The sequence below is a fragment of the Mauremys mutica genome, chromosome 13, assembly GCF_020497125.1.
Source record: "Mauremys mutica isolate MM-2020 ecotype Southern chromosome 13, ASM2049712v1, whole genome shotgun sequence".
Lineage (NCBI taxonomy): Eukaryota > Metazoa > Chordata > Testudines > Geoemydidae > Mauremys > Mauremys mutica.
Window position 1 is genome coordinate 22,407,387 of NC_059084.1, and position 26,852 is coordinate 22,434,238.

The 26,852-nt window shown below is 44.6% G+C and overlaps 3 protein-coding genes across 10 annotated transcripts in view; 2 read left to right on the forward strand and 1 right to left on the reverse strand.

The window, feature by feature from the left end:
* Positions 1 to 2,050: 2,050 nt before the first annotated feature.
* Positions 2,051 to 16,180, reverse strand: ACTR5 (actin related protein 5). The gene is made up of 9 exons (XM_044985524.1): positions 15,658 to 16,180; positions 14,176 to 14,405; positions 12,180 to 12,349; positions 10,911 to 11,128; positions 10,170 to 10,352; positions 8,096 to 8,218; positions 5,520 to 5,659; positions 4,322 to 4,454; positions 2,051 to 2,728 (listed from the first exon to the last, which is right to left on the reverse strand). Exons 1-9 carry the CDS (start codon positions 16,045 to 16,047, stop codon positions 2,471 to 2,473), a joined length of 1,845 nt encoding a protein of 614 aa, XP_044841459.1. The 5' UTR covers positions 16,048 to 16,180; the 3' UTR covers positions 2,051 to 2,470.
* A 204-nt stretch (positions 16,181 to 16,384) lies between these two features.
* On the forward strand, positions 16,385 to 23,071 carry ADIG (adipogenin). Of its 5 annotated transcripts, none has more exons than XM_044985529.1 (4): positions 16,826 to 17,727; positions 18,125 to 18,209; positions 20,426 to 20,724; positions 21,761 to 23,071. In XM_044985529.1, exons 2-4 carry the CDS (start codon positions 18,197 to 18,199, stop codon positions 21,992 to 21,994), a joined length of 546 nt encoding a protein of 181 aa, XP_044841464.1. In that variant the 5' UTR covers positions 16,826 to 17,727; positions 18,125 to 18,196; the 3' UTR covers positions 21,995 to 23,071. The 5 variants fall into 5 exon arrangements, with proteins under 5 accessions (XP_044841462.1, XP_044841464.1, XP_044841463.1 ...); XM_044985526.1 differs by having other exon boundaries at positions 16,832 to 17,727; positions 18,125 to 18,383; XM_044985527.1 differs by lacking the exons at positions 16,826 to 17,727; positions 18,125 to 18,209 and adding an exon at positions 16,385 to 16,741.
* A 1,487-nt stretch (positions 23,072 to 24,558) lies between these two features.
* ARHGAP40 (Rho GTPase activating protein 40) overlaps positions 24,559 to 26,852 on the forward strand; it is a 76,067-nt gene continuing 73,773 nt past the window's right edge. For 2 of the 4 annotated variants that reach the window (XM_044986191.1, XM_044986190.1), the window contains exon 1: positions 24,844 to 25,178. The gene's annotated coding sequence lies outside the window, so the exon portion shown is untranslated. Of the gene's footprint in view, positions 24,620 to 24,843; positions 25,179 to 26,852 lie in introns of those variants that run through there. The other 2 variants (XM_044986193.1, XM_044986194.1) reach the window with 2 other exon arrangements.

Here is a 26,852-nt window from a genome sequence, read left to right on the forward strand (position 1 = left end):
GGATGAATGGACGGTAAGGTGGATAGAAAACTGGCTAGATGGTCGGGCTCAACGGATAGTGATCAATGGTTCCATGTCTAGTTGGCAGCCGGTATCAAGTGGAGTGCCCCAAGGGTCGGTGCTGGGGCCAGTTTTGTTCAATATCTTCATTAACGATCTGGAGGATGGTGTGGACTGCACCCTTAGCAAGTTTGCAGATGACACTAAACTGGGAGGAGTGATTGATACGCTGGAGGGTAGGGATAGGATACAGAGGGACCTAGACAAATTAGAGGATTGGGCCAAAAGAAATATGATGAGGTTCAACAAGGACAAGTGCAGAGTCCTGCACTTAGGACGGAAGAATCCCATGCACTGCTACAGACTAGGGACCGAATGGCTGGGCAGCAGTTCTGCAGAAAAGGACCTAGGGGTTACGGTGGACGAAAAGCTGAATATGAGTCAACAGTGTGCCCTTGTTGCCAAGAAGGCTAATGGCATTTTGGGTTGTATAAGTAGAGGCATTTCCAGCAGATTGAGGGATGTGATCATTCCCCTCTATTCAGCACTGGTGAGGCCTCATTTGGAGTACTGTGTTCAGTTTTGGACCCCACACTACAAGAAGGATGTGGATAAATTGGAGATAGTCCAGTGGAGGGCAACAAAAATGATTACGGGGCTGGAGCACATGACTTACGAGGAGAGGCTTAGGGAACTGGGATTGTTTAGCCTGCAGAAGAGAAGAATGAGGGGGGATTTGATAGCTGCTTTCAACTACCTGAAAGGGGGTTCCAAAGAGGATGGATCTAGACTGTTCTCAGTGGTAGAAGATGACAGAACAAGGAGTAATGGTCTCAAGTTGCAGAGGGGGAGGTTTAGGTTGGACATTAGGAAAAACTTTTTCACTAGTAGGGTGGTGAAGAACTGGAATGGGTTACCTAGGGAGGTGGTGGAATCTCCTTCCTTAGAGGTTTTTAAGGTCAGGCTTGACAAAGCCCTGGCTGGAATGATTTAGTTGGGTTTGGTCCTGCTTTGAGCAGGGGGTTGGACTAGATGACCTCCTGAGGTCCCTTCCAACCCTGAGATTCTATGATTCTATGAAAACAAAACAAAACCCCAAGCCGTGCACAAACTACAATAAACTTTAAGTGATCTAAGTTATGCAAGACAATTTTGGCCAACCTTTTCCTCCCCATTACAGTGGAAACCCTGGTGTAACCTCAACTGTGGTGGCACCACCATGCCACCATAATATTGCTGTGCCACATTAGGGCTGTGGTAGAATTCATGGTGCAAGTTGGGGTTGTTTGGTCCAGGGATTCCTCAGATACAGGACTCCCCTCCCCAGTGAACTGCTGACTTCAGATCTACATGCATAGAAGACTAGTGGGCCAGAAAAAGGGCTGGGGTAGAGCTTGTGGTGCAGAGGTGGGGTCATTTGATCAAGGGGTTCCCAATGTCAAAGTCCATATATTATGAGCTTTTAACTTTCAGATTGCTCTAAAACCCAGAGGCACAGCAAGATGGTCTTAAACTGGTATTCCACAACAGGGGCGGACTCTGGGAGAGGAGAGGAGGAGAACCAGTCAGGTCACATCTCTCGGGCCTATTGTCTCAAAACTATTGGTAGATCAAGGGGCCACTCTGACCTGCACCTCTCCTCTGCTGGATCCTAGGTATAGGTAAGGATCTGGCAAGCCCATCAGATTGTAAGGTCTTTAGGCTGGGGATATCTTCAGACTTCAACTGCAATTAGCACAAGTGGCCCCACTCCTAAAGGGGACAGTGATTAAAACAAATCATTAATAAAAGCCAATTATGGCTGCGGATTCAAAACATTACTTATTTGGAGGGTGGGAGGAGGAAACAAACAAATCGATGGTCAAAGCAACAAGGATTAGAGCCAGTGCATCAGCCCAGCTTTCTGTTTTCTAATACCAATGAAGTGTGCTGGTCTTCTTACAAACCACTCATACAGTAATGGGCAAGAGAGACCCCTGCTGGACTGCTACATTATAAATCCTGCTTCTAGATTAAGTCATTTAATAAAACAGCATCACAAAAAAAAGTTAAAAAATCTTCTTTTATTTGAAGAAGAATTCTAAAAAACATATTCTGTAATATAACTATCAAATTCCAAGAGGTTGATCATGTTTTTCCATCTGAAATATTTATCTTCTGTATTCATCCTTTTGCTCGATTCCTCATAGAATGGATGCATAGTCCCATATTCTGTGCAGGCAACATCAGACATGGAGCTGCCGAAAGCTTCCATGTTACAGTGTTTTGACAAGGCCAGCTGCTGCTCTAGAGACACAGAACAGCTCCCACTCCTGATTGTTCAAGAGAAACTTGCTACCCAAAGTGCTAAATGCTCTGTGCTAGGCTCCAGCCTGCAGTCCGTGGTGAGTTTACTGTGCAGGGGTAGCAACTATTCCCTTGCTTGGCATGCAGTCACTTTAACCTTGGGTGTGTGGTCAAAGTCTCTCTGCTATGCCAGGTCACAGGGATTGCCTACACTAGCCGCCAGTACTTTGGTGGGTGCTAGAGCTTCAGTTGTCCGTGGAGCCTGTTTTGGAAGGCGAATGGGGACATAGACATTTGAGGCACAGTGCTCCTTGAGGTATTCGCCCCCTTTTTCTTCATAATCTTTTCTGGTTATCCAGCCTTCTTCATGGTTCACATATTCCAGTGCCCAATCCCTAGCTCCATACCAAGCATCCAGAATGGGATTGGAAGCAAGGTGAACCTACACAGCAGAAAGCACAAAGAAGAGGTCTGTCAATGGAGGTGAACCCTGAAAACAAGGGAGACTCTGGGAGAGAGTAGCCCCTTAACTTACTTCAAATCTACATACTGCAATATTCCATACATTACGTTTAAAAGTTTGAGCCAATCTCACTCAATGTCCTGGAAGTCATGGGGAGGTCAAAGTATTGTTCTTTGGCTCGTGAAGACAAATCCCCAGTGGGTTTGGTGGTACATCAAAAATCCCACCACAGGGTTCAGAACAAGTGGAAGGCCAAGATTAGAACAGTGGTGGTGGGTAGCACAGGTTAAGTGCATTGGCAGAACGGTCTGGGAACCTAGGACTAGAACAGCAGAGAGGAACTGCGGATTAACAGGAAGGAGTGCTGTACTGGACAAGCTTGCACTGTATCACATTCCACTGGCATTGCCCTTTTCTAGGAGACTCCCAGCACCACCCCTGATTCAAGAGCTATCAATGTTAAAATGAAGAATTTATGGCAGGGGCTTCTACAGTGTGGACCACATCTTACTGGGAAGATCATCGTGTTGACACTTCCCTTCCCATATATGATCACATAAAATCCATGCGGCAACTACAATAATTGCTTAATAAGGAAGTACTTATAGGGTGCTTAGTTTTTTTACTTGGTGGTTTTTTGTTTTGTTTTTTGAGTCAGCAGCAGGAAACCAGAGACGTCAGCACAATGTAACCAGTCAGCTTTCCAGAACACAGTTTAAGAACTGCCGACTTATTCTACCTCACTTATTGGCTACAGTGATCCTGCATTTAATATGATCAAATAGCTGGGAACCTGCTTGCTTGTGTTCCAAGCACTTAACTCTCACTCCCTGAAAGTCAACATCCAGCTGTATGGCGCTACAGTGCAGCTGGAAATAGCAATGCAAGCATGTTGGATGTAGTGCACTAACAGGGAGTGTCACCTCATGGGGGGGTGGGTAGGCCTGATGGGAACGCAGGGACAAGGGAGGTTGCTGGGAAGAAAAAAGAGAAAGGAAGAGACTATATCAAGAGACCAAAGAGTAAAGAAGTAGGGACACCAAAAGCTGGCACTATGTTGCTGTGAGGAAGCTGGCAGCCCTGAATTCACCTTCAGCTGTGTACAGCAGAACTACACGGAGCACAGCAGCAAAGAAGGGGATTACGTGATTAGAAGAAAGCCACCCAAAGATGGTTAATATACAGAAAAATAGTGAGTGGCATTCAACAATAACCCTTATTACAACTGCCAAAAACACGGCTGCATCCACGTTTCTGTACTGGTCAGTCATATGAAGGCCAGTGCTATGTAAAGTCATCAAATTGCAAAGCAACAGATATTAAACTAATAGACTATGATTACATCAGTCATTTTATACTGTCTACAGGCCAGTCTGCTATTTAAAAAGTAATGGAAGATTGTGGGAAAAGCTGTGCAAGTTGTTTTGAGATGGGTAGGAAGGACCTTGCAAGTGTCATTACAAAAACATACAGGAGACTTAGATTTCATCTCACACTTCTCCTACGCATACCTTGCTGATTTTTTAACGGAATACACTGTGAGCTTGTGCATTTTCACAGCCAATACCGCACCTGAAAAGACGACTGGAATGGCCTCATTTCAAGTAGCTCCTTCTGGATTCTGGCTTTCAGTCCAGGGTACATTGTATTTCCACCAGTGAGGAAGACATTCTGGACAAGTAAAGCCTGTTGCTCCTTTGGATACCTGCAGGAAGAAAACCAATGCTTCAACTTTGGGAGCATCTCACTGCAACGAGTGAATAGCTATGGAGAAGAATACTGCCACCTCAACATCAAGCGAGATTTCTTTGGACATAAGCAGACAGTCCTTGCTTCATGAATACCACACCTGGTGCTCATATTTGTTTTCCTGTAGACAGCCAGAAGTTTGCAGAGGTGGCAGACAAAGTCATTAAAAAATAGGTATAACTCAAATATAAATATATATATATATATATATAATATAAAATTTGAGATATACCTATCTCAGAGCTTGAAGGGACCCCGAAGGGTCATTGAGTCCAGCCCCCTGTCTTCACTAGCAGGACCAAGTACTGATTTTGCCCCAGATCCCTAAGTGGCCGCTTCAAGGATTGAACTCACAACCCTGGGTTTAGCAGGCCAATGCTCAAACCACTGAGGTATCCCTCCCCAGTATGTCCCTTGGCCCACGCCGCTTCCAGCAGCTCCGATTGGCCTTGAGCAACGAACTGCGGCCACTGGGAGCCATGATCGGCTGAACCTGCGGACACGGCAGGTAAACAAACCGGCCTGGCTCACCAGGGGCTTTCCCTGCACAAGCGGCAGAACAAGTTTGGGAACCACTGCTCTACACAGTTTTGCAAGCCCCTTGGCTATTCTAATCCTGACCCACTCCAGGTTGTAGTGTCATGATTCAGATTCCTAGAAGGGTTTATTGCTGGCATCTGTATCTACTTAGGCTAGCACAGGATTGTTACTCGGTCACTAACAATGCAATCCAGAACACAAAGGCCACATGGAGCATTGTGGATCAACTAAGGCCGGCAAAAGAAAAGAGGATTTGAATACCTGTGCTGTCAAGCAAGCAGCTGTTTTGACCCAAACGGTGAGAGCTGAAATTCAAAACTAAGATGAGGATTTTCAGAGGAATTTAAGGGAGTTAGATGCCCAGACCAAAGTGAATTTTAGTGGGATTGGGCCCTTAATCTGTTTTCAGTTTAGCCTAAGGGAGTTAATTCCATTTTGGCAAACAAAGCCTGCAGGGAGCCACACAGTTTTGCTAACTCACCTGTCCAGGACGTACTGCATGGTTTCTGCTATGCCCGCCTGCTCTTCTCCTATCAGAGAGGGTTGGAAGAGAATTTCTGGAACCCTGATTCTCTCCGTACCAAGAAAAAGCTGGTGGTACTCTGCCAGGTTAAACACGGGCTTTAAATACAAGACATTAAATATTACCTATCTTTTCCCACTATGTTTTCCCCTCCCTCAGAGTATGCCTCCCTAACTACTATGTTGTGGGACCTGATTACAAAACAGCAGTGCCCTAACTGTTCACACACAGTTTAACTTGGCAGCATAGATAGGACTAACTCATGTTTTACCTGTGTTCCTACAGTGCAATAGGGCTTGAGCCTTGCAAGTCTGTAGAACATATTCAATATGGTTGAATCATGGTTCCGTTCTATCTACATTGCAAGGCCAAAGTGTGTTTTAATCATGTTGGGGGACTACAGTGTCAGAGTCATAGAATTTAAGCCCTGAAGGGACAACCAGATGATTTATTCTGATCTCCTGTACATCACAGGCCACCAACACCACCCGGCACAGGCACACAAAACCCAACAACTGAAATGACACCAAGATATTACAGCCCTCAGAAGACTAAACTATTATGTGCCACAGGCAGAGAATAGGATGTACTGAGGTGCACCAAATTTGAGGTTTCTGCAATGGCAGGGAATTAAGTGAGGTATACTCGATTATCCTGGCAAGAGACCTGCATCCCAGGCTGAAGGTGGCAACCGCACCTTGCCTCCCCCTAGCCCCCCAACAGGTCATACATAGCCATCAGTTAGACATGGACCACATGAACAAGAACTAGCCAGCCAAGCACCTGAGAAAGAGCATGCTCAGTACCATCTGAGAGCACTGGTCGTCCCCATCCAGTGCCCCAGCTATGGCCATCTCTGATGCTTCAGAGGAAGGAGACAAAAAGAATCCAGGTTACATTGGGGGGAGGAAATCCCTTCCTGACCCTTGAAGGTGACTGGCTGAAGCCCTGAGATTTTAGGGACAGACAAACCAGAAGGGACCATCAGGCAACATCAGTGTTGTAATCCATAATCACTATGCACTTTGTTTCCCTGTTTCCTATTTGCCCAGCAGATTGCTGCTTAAATGGATTACAAAGGCACCAGCTACACAGGGCAGAGGTCTGACAACCGCGCTTTCAGTACAGTTCTGGGCATGCCAGGTGGTAACATGGTTTGGCCAGCCAGCGTGGGAAGGGCCAAATCATGTTATAAAGCCAGGCTTCAGCCCTAACAGGCTGCATCTATACTGGACCTTTTTCTTACTGTTGTTACAATTTGAGCTCGAAGGAACTAATGGTTGCCCACACTTTTAAGCCACCGTTTCACATAGGTCTGCCCTAAGCAAGGTTAGAAGTCATATTACTTTATTAAAACCTCCACTGGGGCCTTGTCTATACTAGTGCTCTCGCTGTTGCTACCATCAGTGGCAGCAACAGTCAAATGAAAGAACAAGGCTAATGCAGACAAGAGCTTAATAGAGACATAGGCTGGAGCTGCGGTCTAGCCTGTTAGCACTGGGTTTATCCCCATCCATGCTACCGAGCCAGATTCTATTGTAAAAGTCAGCTAAGCAGGGTTGTTTGCCCTTTTTAGATATGGCCAAAGTCACTGGTAACAGAGCCGTGTTAGTAGAGCTTTAGCGCTGTTTGCCTCGCCAACATCAACAGGGACCTTTTTCTGACGAAGCTGCCAACAGAACTGTGCTATAGACCAGCACCTGACGTAGGGCAACAGCCTGTTAGCACCATTTTTTTAATTAACATTTCTCAGGGAAAAAAAAAATAAATCCCTGCCTATGTCGTTGAGGGAAACAATGTCAGAACCCTACTAGCAAAAGCTACACTGACATACTGCTGTAGCTAACATGTTTGTGTTTCTAGTGTGGACAGGGTTAAACTGGTAGCAAGAAGCCCAGTCAGCTACAATGCTAGCAGCCAAGTCTCGCTTGCTTGAAGGACATATTCATAAAGAATGAAATTAAAGCATCTGTGCAATGTATCAAGCTGACCGCAAGAGGACAACCATCAACTCTATTTTTCAAACATTTAATATTTCTTTCTAATGAACCATTGTTTATAAGAGATTCTCACAGGCTGTAAAACATTTCTCCTCACTAATGTTCATCTTTTTAATGGAGTAAAAAAAGATCAGAGTCTTTTCATTTAGTTTCTTGGCTGCACACCAGTCTCAAATCAGTCAGCTGAAACACGCAAAGTTCTAGTATGCCTCTATTATTTAATTGTGGCTGCAGAGGCAAACAGTAAGTTTCAAAGTATGATTACACTTTTTGAGTAAGCATGGGCAGCTACATTAGCTAGGACAAAAAAAAAAATCACAAGAGCCATCAATCCTCATGCACCAGAATATAACTGATCAACTGTGGTTGGGAAGAAGTTTCCTCCATAGGTTCCTTGTCCCCTGGAACATTAGACTTTCTCTAATGCATCCAGCATTGGCTGCTATTGAGCTAGGATAGTAGACCCACTGGACAATTGGTCTCGACTGGTAGGGCAATCCCTATGAAGCGAGGAAAGATTATAAAGAGTCAAACCTCCACTGTGGTAATTGGCTTCTCAGCTTCAGGCTGTTCCTCAGCAAACAAAGGCTCAAACTCATGAATGCTTTCCACATCCTCCAGGGACTGTTCACTGCCCAAAGGGTCCAGGTCCAGGGTCTGGGAAAAGGAAACCAAGAGGATCAGTTATTTCACTGACCTTAGCTCTGATAACAGTCTATAACAGGCTGGGATTCTGATGAAACAATGGCCTATTAGCCTGATCCTGCCCTGCTGCCTGAAACCTCATCTCTGCAATATGCTTATACAAGCATTAAAAATTCTCAGGCACTGAAGAGAAACCCAAACCAGAGAACATTAAATTATTATATATACATACATATAGACACAGAATAAATTCCATAAAGCCCTTTAACTCCTGATCAAGATGCCAACTCACACATTAAGCCTCCTATTCAACAGACCGACCACCCAGCCCCCTGAATTAACCTTGTTAGAAGAAAAGGTCTCTGCTATCCAAAGTCTACATTAAATCTTATTAAAATAGATTTTTAAGATCAGTTAAAAGAACTGGAAATGCACCAGATTTTAACTGCTCTATAATTACCACAGTTCCTCACCTTGTTTGTGTGGGTCTGGAAAATAAACACTTACTGGTTACATAGCTGCCACATGAGTCTTGGAGTTGCCTAGTTTCAGACAAGCAACAGTCTAGGTGTGTTGTGCCAAAAAGGCCACAAGGACATTCTGTCAGACATAGGGATGGTCATGGCTTCAAAGCTCTTTGCTGAGCAATGATACCTTCAGCTGTGATCCTACAGTACTCTTGAGAACTGGGAAAGATTTTTAGGGTAACTTTTTAAATTACCCCATTTACTTCTACAATAAACAGTAATTTGGGTTTGGGTTTGTTGTAGAGGACTTGGCTTTGCCTGTCGCACACCAAACAGGCTATTTTGAAACACTGAGCAAACAACGGGAAAAAAGCTAAGTTTTAAGATGGTCTGAGTATGTTAACAAATCCCCTCATTCCCTTTTTAAAATGGGAAGAGAGGAATTTAAAAAAAAAACAACACCAAAAAACTCTCACTCAAAAGTCTTAAATAGCATCCCATGGTTTTGGGAAGAGTTAATTTTAGATGGATGCTGTTAGCTGAAGATCTGTTAAACATTTAGGTTTCTTTTAAAAGACAAAATAAGACAAATACCCAAGAGGGAAGAAAGTAGCAAAAGATAGGAAAATGTGGGCCAGTTGCCGGATGGCCACAGGCACAGCACATGGTACACAATGTAATTAACTATTCCTGAATCCTGGCTTTTATTCCCTTAGGATAGACAGGCTCTCCATTCCGATCTTTCTGAGCAGATTTTGGGGGCAATTCCCCTCCCCTCTCCCCCAGGCCTTCTGAAACAGGAGTATGTGAAGATACCCAGAACATGGGATGGACACTTCCACTCATATTTCATAAATCTAACAATACATTGTTCCTAATTTTTTTATGGGTAGGGTTCGGCCCAGTGCTGTGCCTGGAGTACAAAGGAGGAGGGGAGAAGGTGGTGCTAGGTGCTGCAAATAGGGATACACTGTATAACGATACTAAGTTATAGGTGCTGCTTAGAGCATGTGTTGAAAAGAAGGAAAGGAAAACATTCATCCCCTCTGACTGCCCTTGCCCCAATCCCAATGAAGATACTTTCTCCTTCCCCCACCCTCCTAATCAGCTCTGGGAGGAACCAGGGAAGCATGTTCATCCCAGATAATTGTACAGTTTAACTAAGGTGTCAGGATGGCTGATCTGATTTTTGTACTGGAATATAAACTAAACAGACACCTAAGAGATGTGTGAGGATACTGGGTGCTGAACATAGCAAGAGTTGTGAATTTCAGGCAAAACCACAAAGCCAGCTTCAGACCTACCCGTAGCCAGGTGGGAAGAGGGGTGGCAGTGGGGCAGGGCACCAGTAGTCAAATCAATAGGGAGTTGCAAGTTGCTAAAGGGAAGAGCTGTTCAGTCACAAGAATAGTCTAGAGAATGGAGACACTCTCAGGATATGTAATTTTGAGTGCATTACATGTAGTAACAGAAGTAACCTGGCTTCAATGCCGTACCTCTGGTTTGCTATCCACAACATCCACTTCAATGCTGATTTCTGCCTGTAGGATCTTCTGCTTGGTTTGTTCAATGGCCAGGCTCAGCTTGTGGATGTATGACTGCAGTTCCTCTGCGGAGTCCATGTTCAGTTCAACCAAAGCTTTGTGAAACTGATCCATCTGACCATCTTCTAGCAGTTCCTGCAGAGAGATCTCCCCAATAAGTAGGTAATGGTTGCCAACAGTGCAGGACAGTTAGAAGTGCAGCGAAAGGCACTGGACATTTCCCCTCGCTGCTGTAAATAACGCACAATCCCATCTGTTGTGATGCAGACTTGTTGCCTTAACAGGGTAACTGCTAAGGGTAGGTCTACACTTACCTGCCGGGTTGACGCGTAGAGTTCGGCTTCTCGGAGTTCGAACTATCGCATCTAGACGCGATAGTTCGAACTCCGAACGCGCTCCCGTCGGCTCTGGAACTCCACCACCGCGAACGGCGGTGGCGGAGTCGACGGGGGAGCCGCGGACTTCGATCCCGCGACGTCTGGACGGGTGAGCAGTTCGAACTAAGGTAGTTTGAGTTCAGCTACGCTATTCGTGTAGCTGAACTTGCGTACCTTAGTTCGACACCCGCCCCCTAGTGTAGACCAGGCCTAAGTCTTCAATGTGCTGTACGTGAAACAGTGCCAGAAACATTCCCAGGTTATTAGGGCTCTGAGAGCAGTACCCTCCACCCCCAAACACATCTTCCATAACTACCTGTACATAGAGCAACCTGTCCAGCCTCTCTTGGTCAAGCTGCAGTTTCTCCTCCCGCCGGCGTGCATTAAGCTCTTGGAGTCTACGTAGCTGCTGCTGCCGTCTCTCCTGCTTCTCCTCCGATGTCAGGGTGCTACCAAGGAGTTTGCTGGAAAAGGGCAGCTGCATCTTGTGCACGTTGCTCTCATAGTACTCAGGAGACCTCCACTTCTGCAGCTCTGTGGGAATATTTTGAAAGCAAATAATCTATTTGCCAGGCTGACACTTTATCTTGTGCACACCTCGTTCTGCAAGTTCCCACATTAAAGAACACTGTAAGAAGCAGCAATTTAGTTTGGGACCCTTCCCTACTGCCTAGCCAAACATCGTTCCCTGTAGCTGCCCCCTCAAAGTAGCACCTACTGAATGCAAGAGCATTAGATTGCATACACAGATCAAGTGTCTTCCAGTCTGTCTCACTGCATCCTGATCGCTAGAATGCAAAAAGCATGAAATAGAGAAGTGGTGAACAGAGCCCTAATTCATTCTTAAAGCCCTTCTGCCCAGGTTGCATGTCTCCCTGCATTTCCACAGTCCCTTGCAGACTCTTTTAGTGTGCAGGATTTTTTCTTGAAGTAGTATTTTTTAAAACACAAAAATATATAAATAAAATTATTCTAGAAAGTACCCATCCTTTGAATCCATCCTCCTTTGAAAGCTGTCTAGAGTGATTTCTAGCTACAACAATTTTAGGGCTCCTTTACAAGATTGTGTGTATTAGTCTATCAGATTCATTCTCTGAAATGCTAGTAGCCCTAACCTGATAGAAATGTATTATGGATACATAAGAAGCAGAGAGTGAACCAGATCAGAAACAAAGTGAAGCTGACCAATCTATTTTCACCCAATGCTAGCAGTAAAGAAATGATAAAAAGTAAAATTTGATTTTAAAATTTACCCATTTGAAATAATCCCAGCTATTAGTAACAGAGGGATTTTAAACTAACAATAAAATGTTTTTAACATAGCATTTGAGTTTTATCTTGATAAACATTACTTTAAATTTTCTCTATTTTATGGACTCTCCTTTATGGATTGCTATGAAACTGTTGTCCCACATGTTCTACAAGCTGGACTAACGCAGAGGAAGCTATGAAGGCTTAACTGCTTTATATATGAAGACTGTCAGAATCTCAGTAAAAGGAGAATTCTGTCTACCTGACAATGAGGTAGAGGACAGGATGAAACTTGAATGAAAATTGTGTGGTTATGATTTACACCCAGCCTTACCGTCTATATAATCCTCTGCAATATAGCTGTGTTCATGCAGTATTTCCTCCATACGGCTGAGAGTGATGGCAGCAAAATGCCCAGGGTATTTCAGCTGCAGAAGCCGCTGAAGATACACAGCTGCCTGGCATCCACCAAGATTGATACGTTTGCAGTTTTTAGCATCCAATCTAACACAATGCAAAAAAGACAGACAAAGGAAACTAGAACTTCACAGCATGGAACATCTCTTTTAATCACAAGGGAAATAATATTGATTATAAATAAGTAGGCAAATACATAGCAGATCCAACTATAGGCAATATTCAAAAAGCTTTGTAAGTTTCACTTTTGTTTGCAAAAAGCCCCCACTGTCAGCTTGTGTTGGTTTGCTGAGTTTTTGGGAGGTCAGGGGTGGGCGGGGGGACAGAACAGGTGTAGAATTGGCTTTACAGAAGGGAAAATATCAAAGATGATTGGGCACAGAAAGTTTCTGTGCTCACTGAGACCTGGAAATCCCAAAGGATCACAATACTTCTAAAGCAATGGGACTCAAAACAGGTACAGTCACATTCGTTTCAGCTCCATTAAAAAAAAGGGGGGGAGGAATACTGGAAAGGGGGAAAATTGATTAAGAAATACTTGAATACAAGAGTTGCAGTAGATTACCAACAGAGCATATAACACAAAATTAACACCATAAGGAAATACTTGGTCACAGTGGATTAATCTTCCCCCAATGTACAATAAGCTTGCAGAATCCATGGCCATGAGGTTCAGAGTCACCTCAACTAGACCAGTGGCTCTCAACCTTTCCAGACTACTGTACCCCTTTCAGGAGTCTGATTTGTCTTGCGTACCCCAAGTTTCACCTCCCTTAAAAACTACTTACTTACAAAAATAAGACAAAAATACAAAAGTGTCTCAGCACACTATTACTGAAAAATTGTTTACTTTCTCATTTGTACCATATAATTATAAAATAAATTGATTACAATATGTATATTCCACTTACATTCCAGTGTGATACCTGAGCCTGTTTTTCACTTGTGAGCCATGTCTGAAGCTGGAGCCCTGCCGCCCGGAGCTGAAACAGGTAACTTAGCTTTGCAGGGCCTCCTATGACATGGTACCCCAGGCAATTTCCCTGCTTGCCACCCCCTAGGGCTGGCCCTGACTTGCGACTCTCTAAACCCATCCTGTGATTCCCCCTGGGGGTTGCAACCCCTAGGTTGAGAAACAATGATCTAAAGGAGTTGAGAACCCCCCGGAAGACCTCTGCATACCCCCAGGGGTATGTGTACCCCTGGTTGAGAAACACTGGACGATACTATTTTGTGAAAAACAGTATGTCTAGCTATGCTGGCTAATAGAAGCCCAAATTTTCCTACTTCATGGAGTAACTGACTGCTAGAGAAAGTCCCCTTCCCTGTACAGCATTACACAACTGGCCATGTGCATCATGTGAACAAAGTTTGATTTTCCCTGAAGCATCAAGTATAGACCACAGACCACTTACGGCAGGAAGGATACAGGAATGCATGGATCAATGGTCTGATCAGTATGGCAAAGCCCAGGTGAGGGCTTCACAAGTCTGACCCAGTCTTTTTGACTGTCTAAACAATCTCAGTAAACACAACATATGTACCTTTTCTACTGTGTGTGGTATTTTACTAGTAGAAAGATTATTGTGCGCCTTTATTTTAGAAACATGGATTTACGCACTGTAACAATAAAGAAATGCATTGTGTGTATTCCACAAAGAGTATGCTTCACCCCAGCATTCAAGTATATTAGAGCCCAAATCTTGCTACTGGAAGGTTGACCGCACCCATCCTTTCTTGTCTTTAATAGACATTTGAGCCTGCAAAGAGTTCAGGTCCCAGCATCTGTTTCGAGCAAGACACACAATGAGGAAACCTGGTGTATCTGCTGCCTGCACTTCTGTATTCTAAATAAGACCGCTGTGCATCACTTTGTAGAAACCAGTGGCCACCTATGCTAGAGCGTCACTCACCTGCCCTCTAAGACTGGCAAAATGTGCGTGCACTGATAACCAGAAGACACTATCAGACTGTTGCAAGGCCACTCCTGCCTCCTGTTGTGGTGGAAGCTGTACATACTGTCCACTCCATATGAAACCTTTGGGACCTGGTAACATTCAAACAGGAGCTCTGACATCATTTGCCTTGAATATAGAGGATTGCACACTGCTTCTGTTAAAACGACTGGATGGTCAACACAACCCTGTAGCAGAGCCATGGGACAGAGAAGATAATAAGAGAATTATGATGTTCATGTGATCAACACATAATACAGATGGGTCTTTTCTCATTTCTAGTTATTTTGCATAAAGAACTTAAATGAAAAGTACTTTCACTCTTTATCTGCATATATCTTTTATTAGTCACCCTCAACCCTACTTAAGGAGCATAATGCAAATACTTATGGGTACCAGCAATACCTCCGAGCAAGGCAGTACAATGATTGGTATACTTTTATTTATTTATTTTTTTAATAAACAACTATAAAAGTCAGGATTAAGTGACAGAGTAATAAAAATATCTGAGCCCTGTCTACTCTATACATTCCACCATTACTTCAACTAGTAGAGAATAATGGGCTGGGTCCTAATTTTAGGAAGAAGAGAGATTTTTAATACATCTAAGTAACTTAAGATCCCAATTCCCATTTCCAAAATGGATTTAGGCAGCTGGGAATCTAAGTCTCATTGTCAGTGGGATATAGGCTCCTTTGAAAGCTTTACCCAAGGCTTAAAAGGGCTGGAATTTTTGCACACACTATGGTAAAGGGCTACACAAACAAAATGCAGTCTGATATATAAGACAGACAGCTAGGTCAAGGAGGGATGGTCACTCAGCTAGACCCCCAAATCTCTTTGCTAGAGGCTGGCTCTAAACAACTGTTCTCAACCAAGATCCTGCAACAAGAACTCTGCAGAGCCTCCCTGAAGCCAATGCCCCACTCCCAGTGCAGTTCTCAGTGCACTATGGACTGGGCCGCTTCGTTTTACAACAAAGAACCCAAGATACTGGACACAATCAGAACGCAGCCCCCTAAAGGGAAACCTAGAAGTGCCTTGGGATTTGCTACCGTAACCCGTGCCCTGTTCCGTACCTTGGCCGTCTCACCCCACCTGCAGCCTTACCTGAGAACTCCCCCATTTCCCTCCGTTACTGCTCAGTCACAAACCCTGTCCCACCCCAGGCTCTTCACTCTCCCCATCCCGATCCCTCCCCACCCCAACAGCGAGACCAGAAACTCCCCTCCACTTCTGCTCCTCCTGGATCCTCCTTCCCACAACCATCCCAAGCCAGGTCCCTCTGCCCAGACTTCTCTGCTGGGTTTCATCTCGTACCCCCCCCCCCAACTACTCCTGGGCCTAGCGCCCCCGTCCCTGCTCTCCCCGGGGCCCAGGTTTCAAATCCCGCCCCGGTCTCCCCACGCCCGGACCCTGCCCCCCGCTCCCGGGCGGGACCTGCGAGGAGACGCCCAGGCGCTGGAAGATGTGGTCGAACAGCAGCTCCTGCAGCTCCAGCTGCACAGGCACGTTGCGGTCGAAGGGCGAGCGGAGGAGCCAGCGCAGCGGCTCGGGGCTGCCCAGGTCGTTGCCCACCTGGGTCTCGGCGCCAGCCCCGCCCCGGGCCCCCCGGCTCCGGGCCGCGAGCGAGCGGAATCGGAGCAGCGGCTCCCCGGGCACCTCGGGGTCCGGACAGGCCCAGCCCGCCCGCGCCTGGAACGAGCCGTTATCGATCACTAGCGGCACCGGCTGCGGCGTGCGCACGGCCGGGCTGGGCCCCAGCACCGGGTCCGGCAGCCAGCGGGCATCGCGGAACTGGAACACCGGGGCCGCCGCCGCCATTGCCATCCTGGGGCCGCCGCCGCGCTCCCTCCGGCCGGGAACAGGAGCCCGCCACCAGCGTTCCGGGCCGGGCGGAGCTCGGGCGGGTGAAACGGGCCTCGGGGTGGGGGTAGGCAGCTGCTGGCAACACCGCGAAGGCTTAATGCTTAGTAGGTGGCCGCCTCTGCATTAATGCAGCTTGCAGAGCATGTGGGGCAACAGGCTTCTCGCACTCCCTAAGCGAGAGTCCAGAAAACAGAGCGAGCGTCAAGTAACGTTGATCGAGATTAAAAACCACCGACCGATTTTAAAAACGTCTTGATTGTGTTAGTGTGAAATCCCACTGTTACTAATAACGGCTTATTTCCGATGGATAAAGTTTTAAAATCAAATTTTACTTTTTATCTTATGTCTTTACTGCTACCCCTGGGTGAAAACAGACTCGTCGGTTTCACTTCTGTTTGATCTGGTTCCTCTCTCTCCTCAGGTGTCCCTAACACGGTTCTGTCGTGTGAGCGTGTCTAGCACTTCAGAGAATAAATGTGACAACCCGGAAGATTTGGGGTATCAAAGGGGCCCTAAAATGTAGTGGCTAAACTAGAAGTCACTCTAAGCAGCTTTCCAGGAAGGATAATGTGAACGATGAGTACTTTCTTGAAGAATTATATGAAGGAAGCACTCGTACAAGAAGCAACAATTCAGTATTGGAAGGATACACCTGGTAAAACTGGTTTAAAAGCCAAGCTTTGCCACCCTTCTCAGTTTCACAACTCATGATGCTAGGATCAGAGTAGAGTCTCTTCTGACTACGCTTTCCCCTTAAGCCCATCCAGCTAAAAATTATGGAAGTCAAATCTTTTTAGTACTTTATCTCAAAGCCTTAATCCTACAGTTTTTCTTTAGAAATATTTACTGTAACTAAATTTTTAGTATACCAGTAACTAAGAGAAGCATTGTCTAGTTAGAGCAAGAGACCTGAGTCAGAAGTCTTGGGTTTTGTTCCTCCTCTAGCACTGACTGACTATCTAGCCTTAGGCAACTCACTAATAGCCTGATTTTCAGAAATGCTGAGTACCTACAATTCCCATGAAAGTCAATGGAAGCTGCAGATACTCAGCATCTTTGAAACTCAGGTCACAGATTTCTTTGTTTACTCAGGGTACAAAGTAGGAATAACAAGACTTCCCAAGCTCACAGGGGTGTTGTCATGTTTAATTAATTAGAATTTACAAAGCACCTTGAGAACCTGTGATAAAAAAATTTAAAAGGTTGTGACTATTGTAGAAAACAAATGTATACACAAACAAGAAAATTAAAAGCATGCAAATATTAGTAATGTGCACTTATATACCCCCTTTCATCTGACATTTTTTCCAAGTGCTATACAAACAATTAATTAAGCAACATAAACCCCCTGTGAGATGAGTGGTTAGTAATGGTTTTATCTGACTGATGGAGAAACACACAGAGAGAAGTTAAGTGATTTTTCCACAGTTGCACCATAGGTCAATGAGAAAGCGAGGGCTTCTTTCCTAGTATTCCTGCTTTAATCACTGCCAAACTCCCTTGTGATTAGAAATAAGCTACAACCCACAATTCCTATAAAAAGGAATTATTTTACCTTTCTTAAGAGGAAAAAAAATAATAGTTAAAGGACAGTGATCTTACTGACTACAATACTTGTCAAGGAAAGAAAAGAATCACAAAGTGATTCAAACATACTGAGATGGTTATACTATCTATCCATCGTTTCTCTGAAAATTGCTTATTGCTCATCTCAGTTGTGGGAGCCGGACATAAGAACTTTTCAATAAATATAAGTTTTCTTCTTTAGCCATCTCTGTAGGTTGGATTCTGATTGCAGTGGTTTCTTTCCTTGGAAGGTGTACTAGTCACCTTGTTTTTGACAAATATTAAAGTGCTTTGTCATCTATTTTTTCACAGTAGGCATGGAAGTACTGTTTATTATATTTTTATAGGCTTTGGAGGGCTCATAATTTGTGGCTATCTTCTAATTGCAAATATAAGGAGGGGCAATTAAACCAGGTTCTATCCAGTTTATTTTTCTCATCCTGCCCTTAATCCTTTTTGTTTCCTTCCTCAGTGGGCTAGGGGTTGTCCTTCATACTAGCTAAGCTGAGAATGACAGCATAGTCTTTTTGTGACACAGACTGTGATGCTACCAAAAGGTAGCTACCGAAGCAGAGTAAGCAAGCAGCTTGACCTGAAACTAGCTATGAAGTATCCTCTGGTTCCTTTGGTGAATGATTTGACCTTTCCTCTTCTCTTTTTTTGGTTTTGTTTGCCATTTGGGTTGTTGTTGATCCTACTGATTATCTGGCTTCACCTTTTACTCAATGAAGGTAAGTTTTACGATCAGATAGATAAATGCTTTTGTATAAAGGCTTTAAGTATTAGCTTTCCTTTTACAGCACTCTGCTAGCTATTTTTAGGCTAATGCAGCTTGTCTCCTAAAGAAACTAAAGGCTTTCTCAGTGCAGCAGGTTGTATGTGGAAAATCAAGCTCAATATAAGATGTTTTATCAGTCAAGAATGTCTAGCTAGAAGGACCTGTTATTAATGGTGGATTCTCTTTGTTAATCTTTCTTTGAAAAGCATGGTTTAACTTAACAAAGTTGTGGAAGAGTGTTTTGTGGATTTTAAATGAAGCTCCCCTCCTTTTTTTTGAGGTAAAACCTCAAATATTATGGAGTTATCTCATAACTATTGAGTATTTATTCTTCTCCTCAGTCACTTATGATATTATTTAGGAGTGCCAGCGCTGATGCCTTGTCAAATAGTACAGGGACTGAAACGAAGCTTTTGTAAGGGAGAAAAGTGTTTGTTTTCATTTATTGATGTGTTTCCCTTCACTTCGGGATTCCCCCCTTGGTATTTGTCCACCTTCTCATATATCAGTGGCTAACAGCAGGCTTGCTGATGTCCCTGAAGGGATAAGGCATTGTTAGTTCTAACCTTGGAGTGTAATTGACTGGATTAGCGCACAGGAATCAATTCTAGGCTCAGAAAAGCACTGCCTTCAAAGAGAATAAAGTCTAATGTAAAACATGTCTTTAGCTCAAATTGATGCAATTTGCTTTTCTTTCACTTGTGTAAGGCCCAGTCCTGTAGTGGGTTCTGTGGGAATAGTGAGAATGGACTTTACTGGACTGTGTGGCATCAGCAGAATGAGAAGTACTGGTAGCTAAGGAGGATGATAGTCTCCAACCATCCTTTATCCCCTCATGTGTGTGCACAGACATCCACATGTTATATTTTGACTTGGAGTCCCCCTTTGCAGAAACTACGATTCACCACTTTATTGTCCTGTAGATACAGATTTGCTGAGGGAGGAACCTGGGGATTTTGGGATCCCATTGCTAGATTGCTCTGGGACAAAGACTACAACTGATATTGTCTTGGTCAAACCCGGGCAGGTGACAACCATATTTCAGTGCCCACTGGTTACCATGTAAGTAAAGTCCTGTTATATGTGCCCTGAAGCTTACTGTTATGGATAATATAACTGAACTGTGGGGGTGATTGAAAGGTTCAGGGCTTAGGGGTGATGGTAGCACAAAGTTACCTGGGTGGAATGGAAATGCTGCTGAGGGCATGGCCTACATGTGTGCATATATGTGTATTTATATAATGGTCTGGATATGGCTATACATACACGTTTAGTTCATTGCCATTTCAAATTATTCTGTGTGGAGGTGTGGGTATGCATAAGCTGTCCCAGGGCAAGTGACAGTTTTCACTGGCATCTAGTGGGTTGCACTGGTATGGCTACATTGATGAAGCTACACCACCAGTATAAATTTCAGGGCAGGTCTATACTACAGCTGGGATTGATGCTTTGATATCGATCCACTGGCGGTCAATTTAGTGGGTCTAGGGAAGATCTGCCAGTCAATAGCAGATCACTCTCCAGTAATCATATCAGCTGAACTAGCATGGTGTGGAATGTTTCGTATTACTTTTCAGTAGTTAACTTTGGAGTCAGCACAACTGTGGGAGAGTGAGATGGATTCTACTCATACCTCAAGAGAATTGCTCACTAAACTCTAGGGTTACATTTGTTCAGTCTCATAGTAAAGTACAAGTGTATGAGAGCCTAGATTGGCTTTCAAAACCTCTACTATGGGTGGTGATATGCTAGAGGTAAGGAACCCCACTTGACTCTCAGATCTCAAGCTGAGCTTGTAGGACTAGCACTTAGAGAAGGAAAACACATCTCTAACTTGTAACCTGAACACATTTGAAATTGTAGAGTCATTTTTCACAGCAGAGCCATACTTTAAATGCAGCTGCTGTACCCTAATACTTAACACTTCTGTTCTCTTTTTTCCCACCCCAACCCCATACAGTTACTTTACATTTAACTAAAAAAAATTGTTTTCAGCCCAATTGCCCTGTGCCAAAGAAATAAAGAAGCCATCTTCTGATCAGTCTGATGACAATGCAGACCCTAAATCTGAGAATGAGTCCACAGGGAATAAAAGCTGGAGTGAGATGCCTGCTGTGGAGTTCCAAAAGGACATGTGGATGAAGGCCCCTATGGGGCCCAGGCCGGCTTATCTGAGTTCAAAACCAAGAGTCCAAACGAAAGGCCTCTTTACTGCAATCTCGGATAGTCTGTCATGGGCCCAGGGGACAAGGCTATGTCGCTTTGAGAAGAATGCCCTGTATAATACCATAAAGGTGAGTGGACCGGCCATACCAGCTCTTTATGCGAGGGCTGTTTTTGTGTGTGTCTTATGCCTGTCTCTTCCTCCCCACCACCTCAACCAAACTCAGATTCTGATTGTTTAATCAGCAGGGCAGAAAGTAGCAATTTATTTGTGTCTGTCCCATACCAAACTCTTCTCCATTTCCAATGGTTCCTGATCTGGTTAGTAGATAAAGGTGCTATGTAAGGACACACTTGAGTGCCTTTATATATATTAAAAAAAATATCCTGAGCATTGCAGAGCTGCTCTAGTTCAAAAGACAGACACAACACGTAAACAGTAGCTTTCATTGTTTTAGTTTTCTCAGTGATCTGATTCAGCTAAAAGGCTACACTTGTGTATACAAACTCCCTTTGATATAACATGTCAGCATGTAACTTTTGAATGTATTGATAATATAGTTTTTAAAGCTGTTCTAGACTCTAAATAATGGAATACATGTAAGTCTAAAATTGACAGATACAGGCTCTTCCTTCAAAAATTATTTTGCCCTTTTCACTTACTTGACAAGACTTGAATTCAGGATTCTCCAATTTCCTTGCTAATATTGAAGTCCCAAGCATCTAACTCAGAGCACTTAATGCAGTGCTACCTGTTCTCTAAGTATTTATGGCATCATCCACTCCTAAGGGGTCTTGGCATGTCAGTAAAGTAGGAAATATCTTTCAAATGCTATGAAAGCCTGTTATAAAGTACATGAATATAAATCTTCTGTTTATCTTGTTTTTTGTGTGTTGATCCTGCAGTTGGATATCCAGTGACTTCAGTGGGGCTTTTCAGGGGTCTGTCCACGTGGAGTAGCTTGGGGACTGGGGATTTAGATCAGTTCTTTGTTATGTGATTTAGAGCAGTTCCTTGCTATGTGTCAGGTCTGCTGGGGGAACGTGGGGGGAGAACCAGATGAGATGCTCATTGTGGTCTTAGACCTTTTATATCCCATTGGAAATGCCATCAGTTTAAAGAATGTCTTCACCAGGAAAAATCTCTTTCCCCCTTTTTTCTGCTAGCTACTGTGCACCCTGCTTCTTTCTCTCATCTGGAACTTTGGCTGCCAGTTGCTCGAGATCTCTAATGTCCTGACGATTCAGCGGCTGCCATCATCTCTGGTTATCTGGACAGCTCAGCTTTTCACCCTGCTGAGAGAAAAGGTGGTGAAAATCTTGGATTCCCTGAGACTAGAAATCAGAGGGCTGTCTGCTTCATTCATTGGGAGGAGATATGAGAAAACTGAAGCAAAGTGATGCAGCAATATGCATGGTGGTTCCAAACTGGAGAACTACATTGGTGTGCAAATAAAACAAGTGGGGATGTTGCCACTAGCAGTAACCTATTCAATGTCCTTGAGAGCTGTTAGTTTGGAGCAAAGGCATAGGAATTCTCTAATCTTGACTATGTGTTCCTTTGTTTTTTTCTTTTCTTTTAATCTACACACAGCATCCACACACACATTACAACTGGCTTCCATGTGGATAATATCAATAGACCAAGTACTGTCAGTTGAGCTGACACCTTTTGCCAGCACCAAGCTCTCATTTCCAACATGTAAGACAGTGAACGTCCACTGATTGTTCAAGCACAATTATGCTCCAATGACAGAAAATAACGGTTCATATTTCAATCAGCCCATTGTTTTTTTGGTCTCCAATTTATAAAACCCCAAACGTTAGAGATTAGCAGATTTTTCAGTTCCCAGCTCCTGAGAAATGGAACAAACCTACCTTAGATTGCTAATGGGTTCATTGCTGCACAATATACAGAGACAGTGGACACAAGACTTCTCCGTTCCTGCCCAGTGTTCCTGGTGCATTCTTTTTAAGCACTTAGCATCTTGTGTATATGATGTCAGGTTGTGCCCCAAAGGGGTACATTTGTACTCAGAAATTTAGGTTCAGGGACTGGAGGGCTGATGAAAATGGGGCGAGCCACTAATTTGTGCCCTAAGGGAATACCTGTTAGACACATTATAAGCAGAAGGGACACTGACTTTGCACTGAGGTCAATAAGTTCTTGACAAATCTTTAAAAGGGCAGCAGATTACAACCACACACAAGTTGTATCATTGTTCAGCAATAAAAGCATTCACAGAGTTTGTAAGAACCTTTGTTTTTCCTAGAGAAGTTCTGTAAATAAGTTGCCCTGCACAGAAGTACATGAAAGGACTGCAGAATTATTGTATTAACCTATGCTATTGATGCAGCATGTCTTGAGTGTATGTTGTCTTCTCCTAAGACACTCATAAAAAACAGCTATTACATTTCCTGGGACTTTTCTGGTTGCTAAATTCTAAATAAAGCATGTGGAAAACTGCACAAGATTGAATAAATAGTTTATTTAAGAAGAGTTTACTTGTCATTCCTCAGATGGCTGGGGCTAGTTAAAGTATCCATGCCTGGAAGGTGAAAATAGGGCTGGGATGGTTCTCCTTTTAGAACACTCCAATGAGGATGAGTAAAAGATTTTGCCTCACAGTTTGACCATGCTAAATCAGTGCAGTCACAGTGGGAAAGTGACTGGAAGAAGGTCTGTTCTCTCTCCCCAGTTCACAGTGGTGTGTATGTACCAATCACTGGCTTGGCAGGTGTCTGACACCACAGTCTCAGGAAGATGGGCCAGCTTAAATATTTAAGATAGGTGCCAGTGGAGTGGAACGGTAGTTGCAGCCTGCTACTATTTTTAACATGAGCTGTAGCTTCTAGGTACAACAGGAGGTTGTCTGAGCTTTCCTGATCTTTAAATGACTGACATTTCTCCCTCCTTGAAGTAGTAAGTGAAACTTACAAAACAGATTAGGAAATCAAATGTACCAATGCAGATTTGAGCTCTAATAGTTAACAGAATACTAAAGCAACATTTATGTCCATTTCATTGGAATTTCACTCTTATTCTTCAGAAGAGCTCAGAACCAGTAATTACTCTTCTGTCTGCTCCAGTGGAACATGAAACAGTAAGAAGTAGAAGGAATGGAAGGAGATATTCCTCTTGTTTCTTTCAACTTAATTTTTTTGTATTCTTCTATTCTAACTAGTTCATGTTCCACTGAAGCAGCAGAAAAGTAAGTATTGGTAGTGAGCTCTTCCCTATTGCCAGTATATACCTGAGTCCTGCATGCCCCTAGTTATTTGAGCAGCAGCTTCTTCTGACCACAGAAATAGGAATAGCACACAGAACCACTCCCTCTCACAGCTGGCTAGCTTTGAAACATCAGATGAATGGGAGTCCCTAAGACCATGGTATGATTTGCATTGAGCTGGTTTTGAACCTTATTGCAGATGCTTTCCAGTAGTAGAAGAAACATAGATTTAGTGTAGTGGGTTTGCATAGATCTTTATTATAAAGATGATCCTAGTGCACTCAGTTTCATTTATTGCCTTTTTCAAAATTAATTTGTGTATACACCTCACTGCTGCAACTTTCAAGTGAGCTGAGCCCCTTTAATGCAGTATTTCACCATTAGACATCTAAGTCCTTTCCCTTATCCCAAGGATTATTGAGCTCCTCCTCCCACAAAATATTAATTTGCAACAGGAACAAAAAAAAATACACAAGAGGCAGAGCACTTATCCCATACATTAATTATTTCATCTCAGACTGGCATAGGAATGAAGGATAGTTGGTAAGACTGTTTCTCCTAAGTTCTCATGCACCAGTGCAAGTCACTGAAGATAACAAATGATTTCTTTGCACATTGAAGGCTTTCATCCGGCAAACACTGAAACGGGCGTAAGCGGCTGCAGGCTCACCTTGAATATTTCTGCAGTAGCAATCACATATTCAAGGCCTGAGAAACTGCTGGGTGCGAGGTGGCCCGGGCCAGCCCCCAGAAGCAGCAATCAGCAACATCGCCAGGTGCCAGAGCCTAAAAAAAGGTTCGTAGTTAGCGAGCTCGCTGTGTTTGAAGATAGCGGAGGGGATTCGTCGCTTTACACGAAGAAGTAGTAGTTACTTTTGCAAGGAGGCTAGTTTTGCAGGACCCGATCTCCCTCCAGTTTCACTGAATTGTGCTTTTTTTTTTTTAACCCAAAGCAAGGCAACAGCCACGCAGCCCCTGCTCCAAGCTACTCTCTCTGAACACGCGTATTTCCCTAGCAGCCAGGAGGAGGAAGGGGAAGCGCCGTGTTTCAAGCGGGGGATGGAAAGCAGCTTTTCCTTGTCCCTGCCCAGGCTTCTCCATCCCCCTACTCCTCCCTCCCTTGCATGGGTCATGCCTCGAGCTCTCTCTGCCTGACTCCACCCCTTCTCCCTGCAGCCCGGCTCCTTTCAAACCCGCCCAAGCCCCTCCTCTCCTGCCCAGCGCCAGCAATTAGTAGCCCGCGGGGGAGCCCAGCCGGACCCGCGGATTCTCACGTCGCTGGTTCTCGCCGAGCCGGGGGTTCGCTCCCTCCCTGCGCAGGGCTGCGGGCCCGGCTCCCCGCGGAGGCAGAGCAGGTAGGAGCGGGGACCCCTGGAGGAGCGATGCCTTTGTGTCCCCAGCAGCCGCTGGTTCCTAAGGGTCCCGGGGAGGGGAGCGCAGCTGCAGGGTCCCTTGGCGGGGCTCGGACGGGACGCTGCGCCCCTCGCCAGGGCATTGCAAGCGAGGCTCTGGGCGCCGGGGGTTGCTCTCGCTGTCCAGGGGACCTAGTGGTGAGAGGTTTGCCTTGTCCCCGTGGCTATGACCGAGGGGGCGTGTGGGACCCTCTGAGTGACAGCCCCCAGTAATGAGTGGGGGTTTTGCAACACCCGAAAATCCCCAGTGTGAGTCTCCCCCCCCTACTTAGGGTGACCAGATAGCAAGTGTGAAAAAGCGGGATGGGGTGTGTGTGTGGGGGGAATAGGCATCTATATAAGAAAAAAACAAAATATCAGGCCTGTCCCTATAAAATCAGGACATTTGGTCACCCTACCCCCGCCCCATGGCCCAGCCTTGTTCAGCGAGGGGCTGCAGCGCTGGCTGGGGACATGGCAGTGGTGCGAACAAGTGTGTGTGGCAGACATCTAGGAGTGGGAATGCTTAGTCCAGCCGTTACGGGCAAGTGAAAAGTTGTGGGAACAGTGGGATAGGAGCCCCCTCCCCCTCCCCCATGTTTACTCTCTCCCCTATGCACCAGGCTTGCATATTTCTAGGATCTGCCTAATCGTCCGTGTTGATGGGGTTGCGCAAGTGGTTGTGCGGTGCAGCTGGACCGTTACACTGCTGCGAGCCCTGGAGATTCAGCGTCTCTTGTCATGTTGGCGAGCGAGCCCTGTTCCTGTTTGCTCCGAAGCCCCCTGGTGTTCCCGGAATGTTCGCTTCCCTCGGCCAGCAGGAAGAGCGTTTCCTGGCCTGGGCATACAGCGTGTGCGCACCCACGCGTGTGTTAGCAAGGATCCTGCAGTTGGATTCTTGCCCAAAAGCCCCTGGCTCACCCACGTGGAGATCCCTTAACTCGGGATCGTTTGCCTGGATCTAATTGCAGCATCGGAGTCTAAGTTAGTAAGTCTTGCTTTGAGTCATGGTAACTTCCAGCAGTTGCCAGTGCCACCACCACAGTGATTTATTTTTAGTGATCTTGGGAAAGCATGTTTATAATGAATGGGTGGATAAATTATTGCTGGTTAAAGGGCTCCTGAAATATTATCTTATAGTTGGGTATTTAATATCTGCTGCATTGGATTGCTATATTCTGTTTTTTAAGGTTGGCGGGCAAATAAATTTTTGTTTGTTTGTTTTTCCTGGTCACTGAATCAAAGATGTGCATAAATACCTGAATATAATGATGTGCCACCACCTGGCTCTACTAGAAAGAAATGAGAGGATATTTAGGCTCAGGCTTGGATTTGAAGCTTATTTTCGTAAGATTTCTGGCTGCATTCAAACCAGGCCCAGAGACTTGGCCCTTCTGGCTTTGGATTCAGTCAAGAACCAAAACTGTTGGCATGAAGATTCAAATCTGAACCCTTCTCTCTGTGAAACATCAAGAGTCTTGATATTCTGGCTTTGGCCCAGCTGCATTTCTTACTGGAAGTGAAGTATTGTGACTCCATCTTATCAGTTATTTCCTTTCTCTTTCCAAATATTGCATTTAATTCTTAATTTTTTTCTTCCTTGCTAATAACTCCAGTGCCTGCCTCTGCTACTGCCTA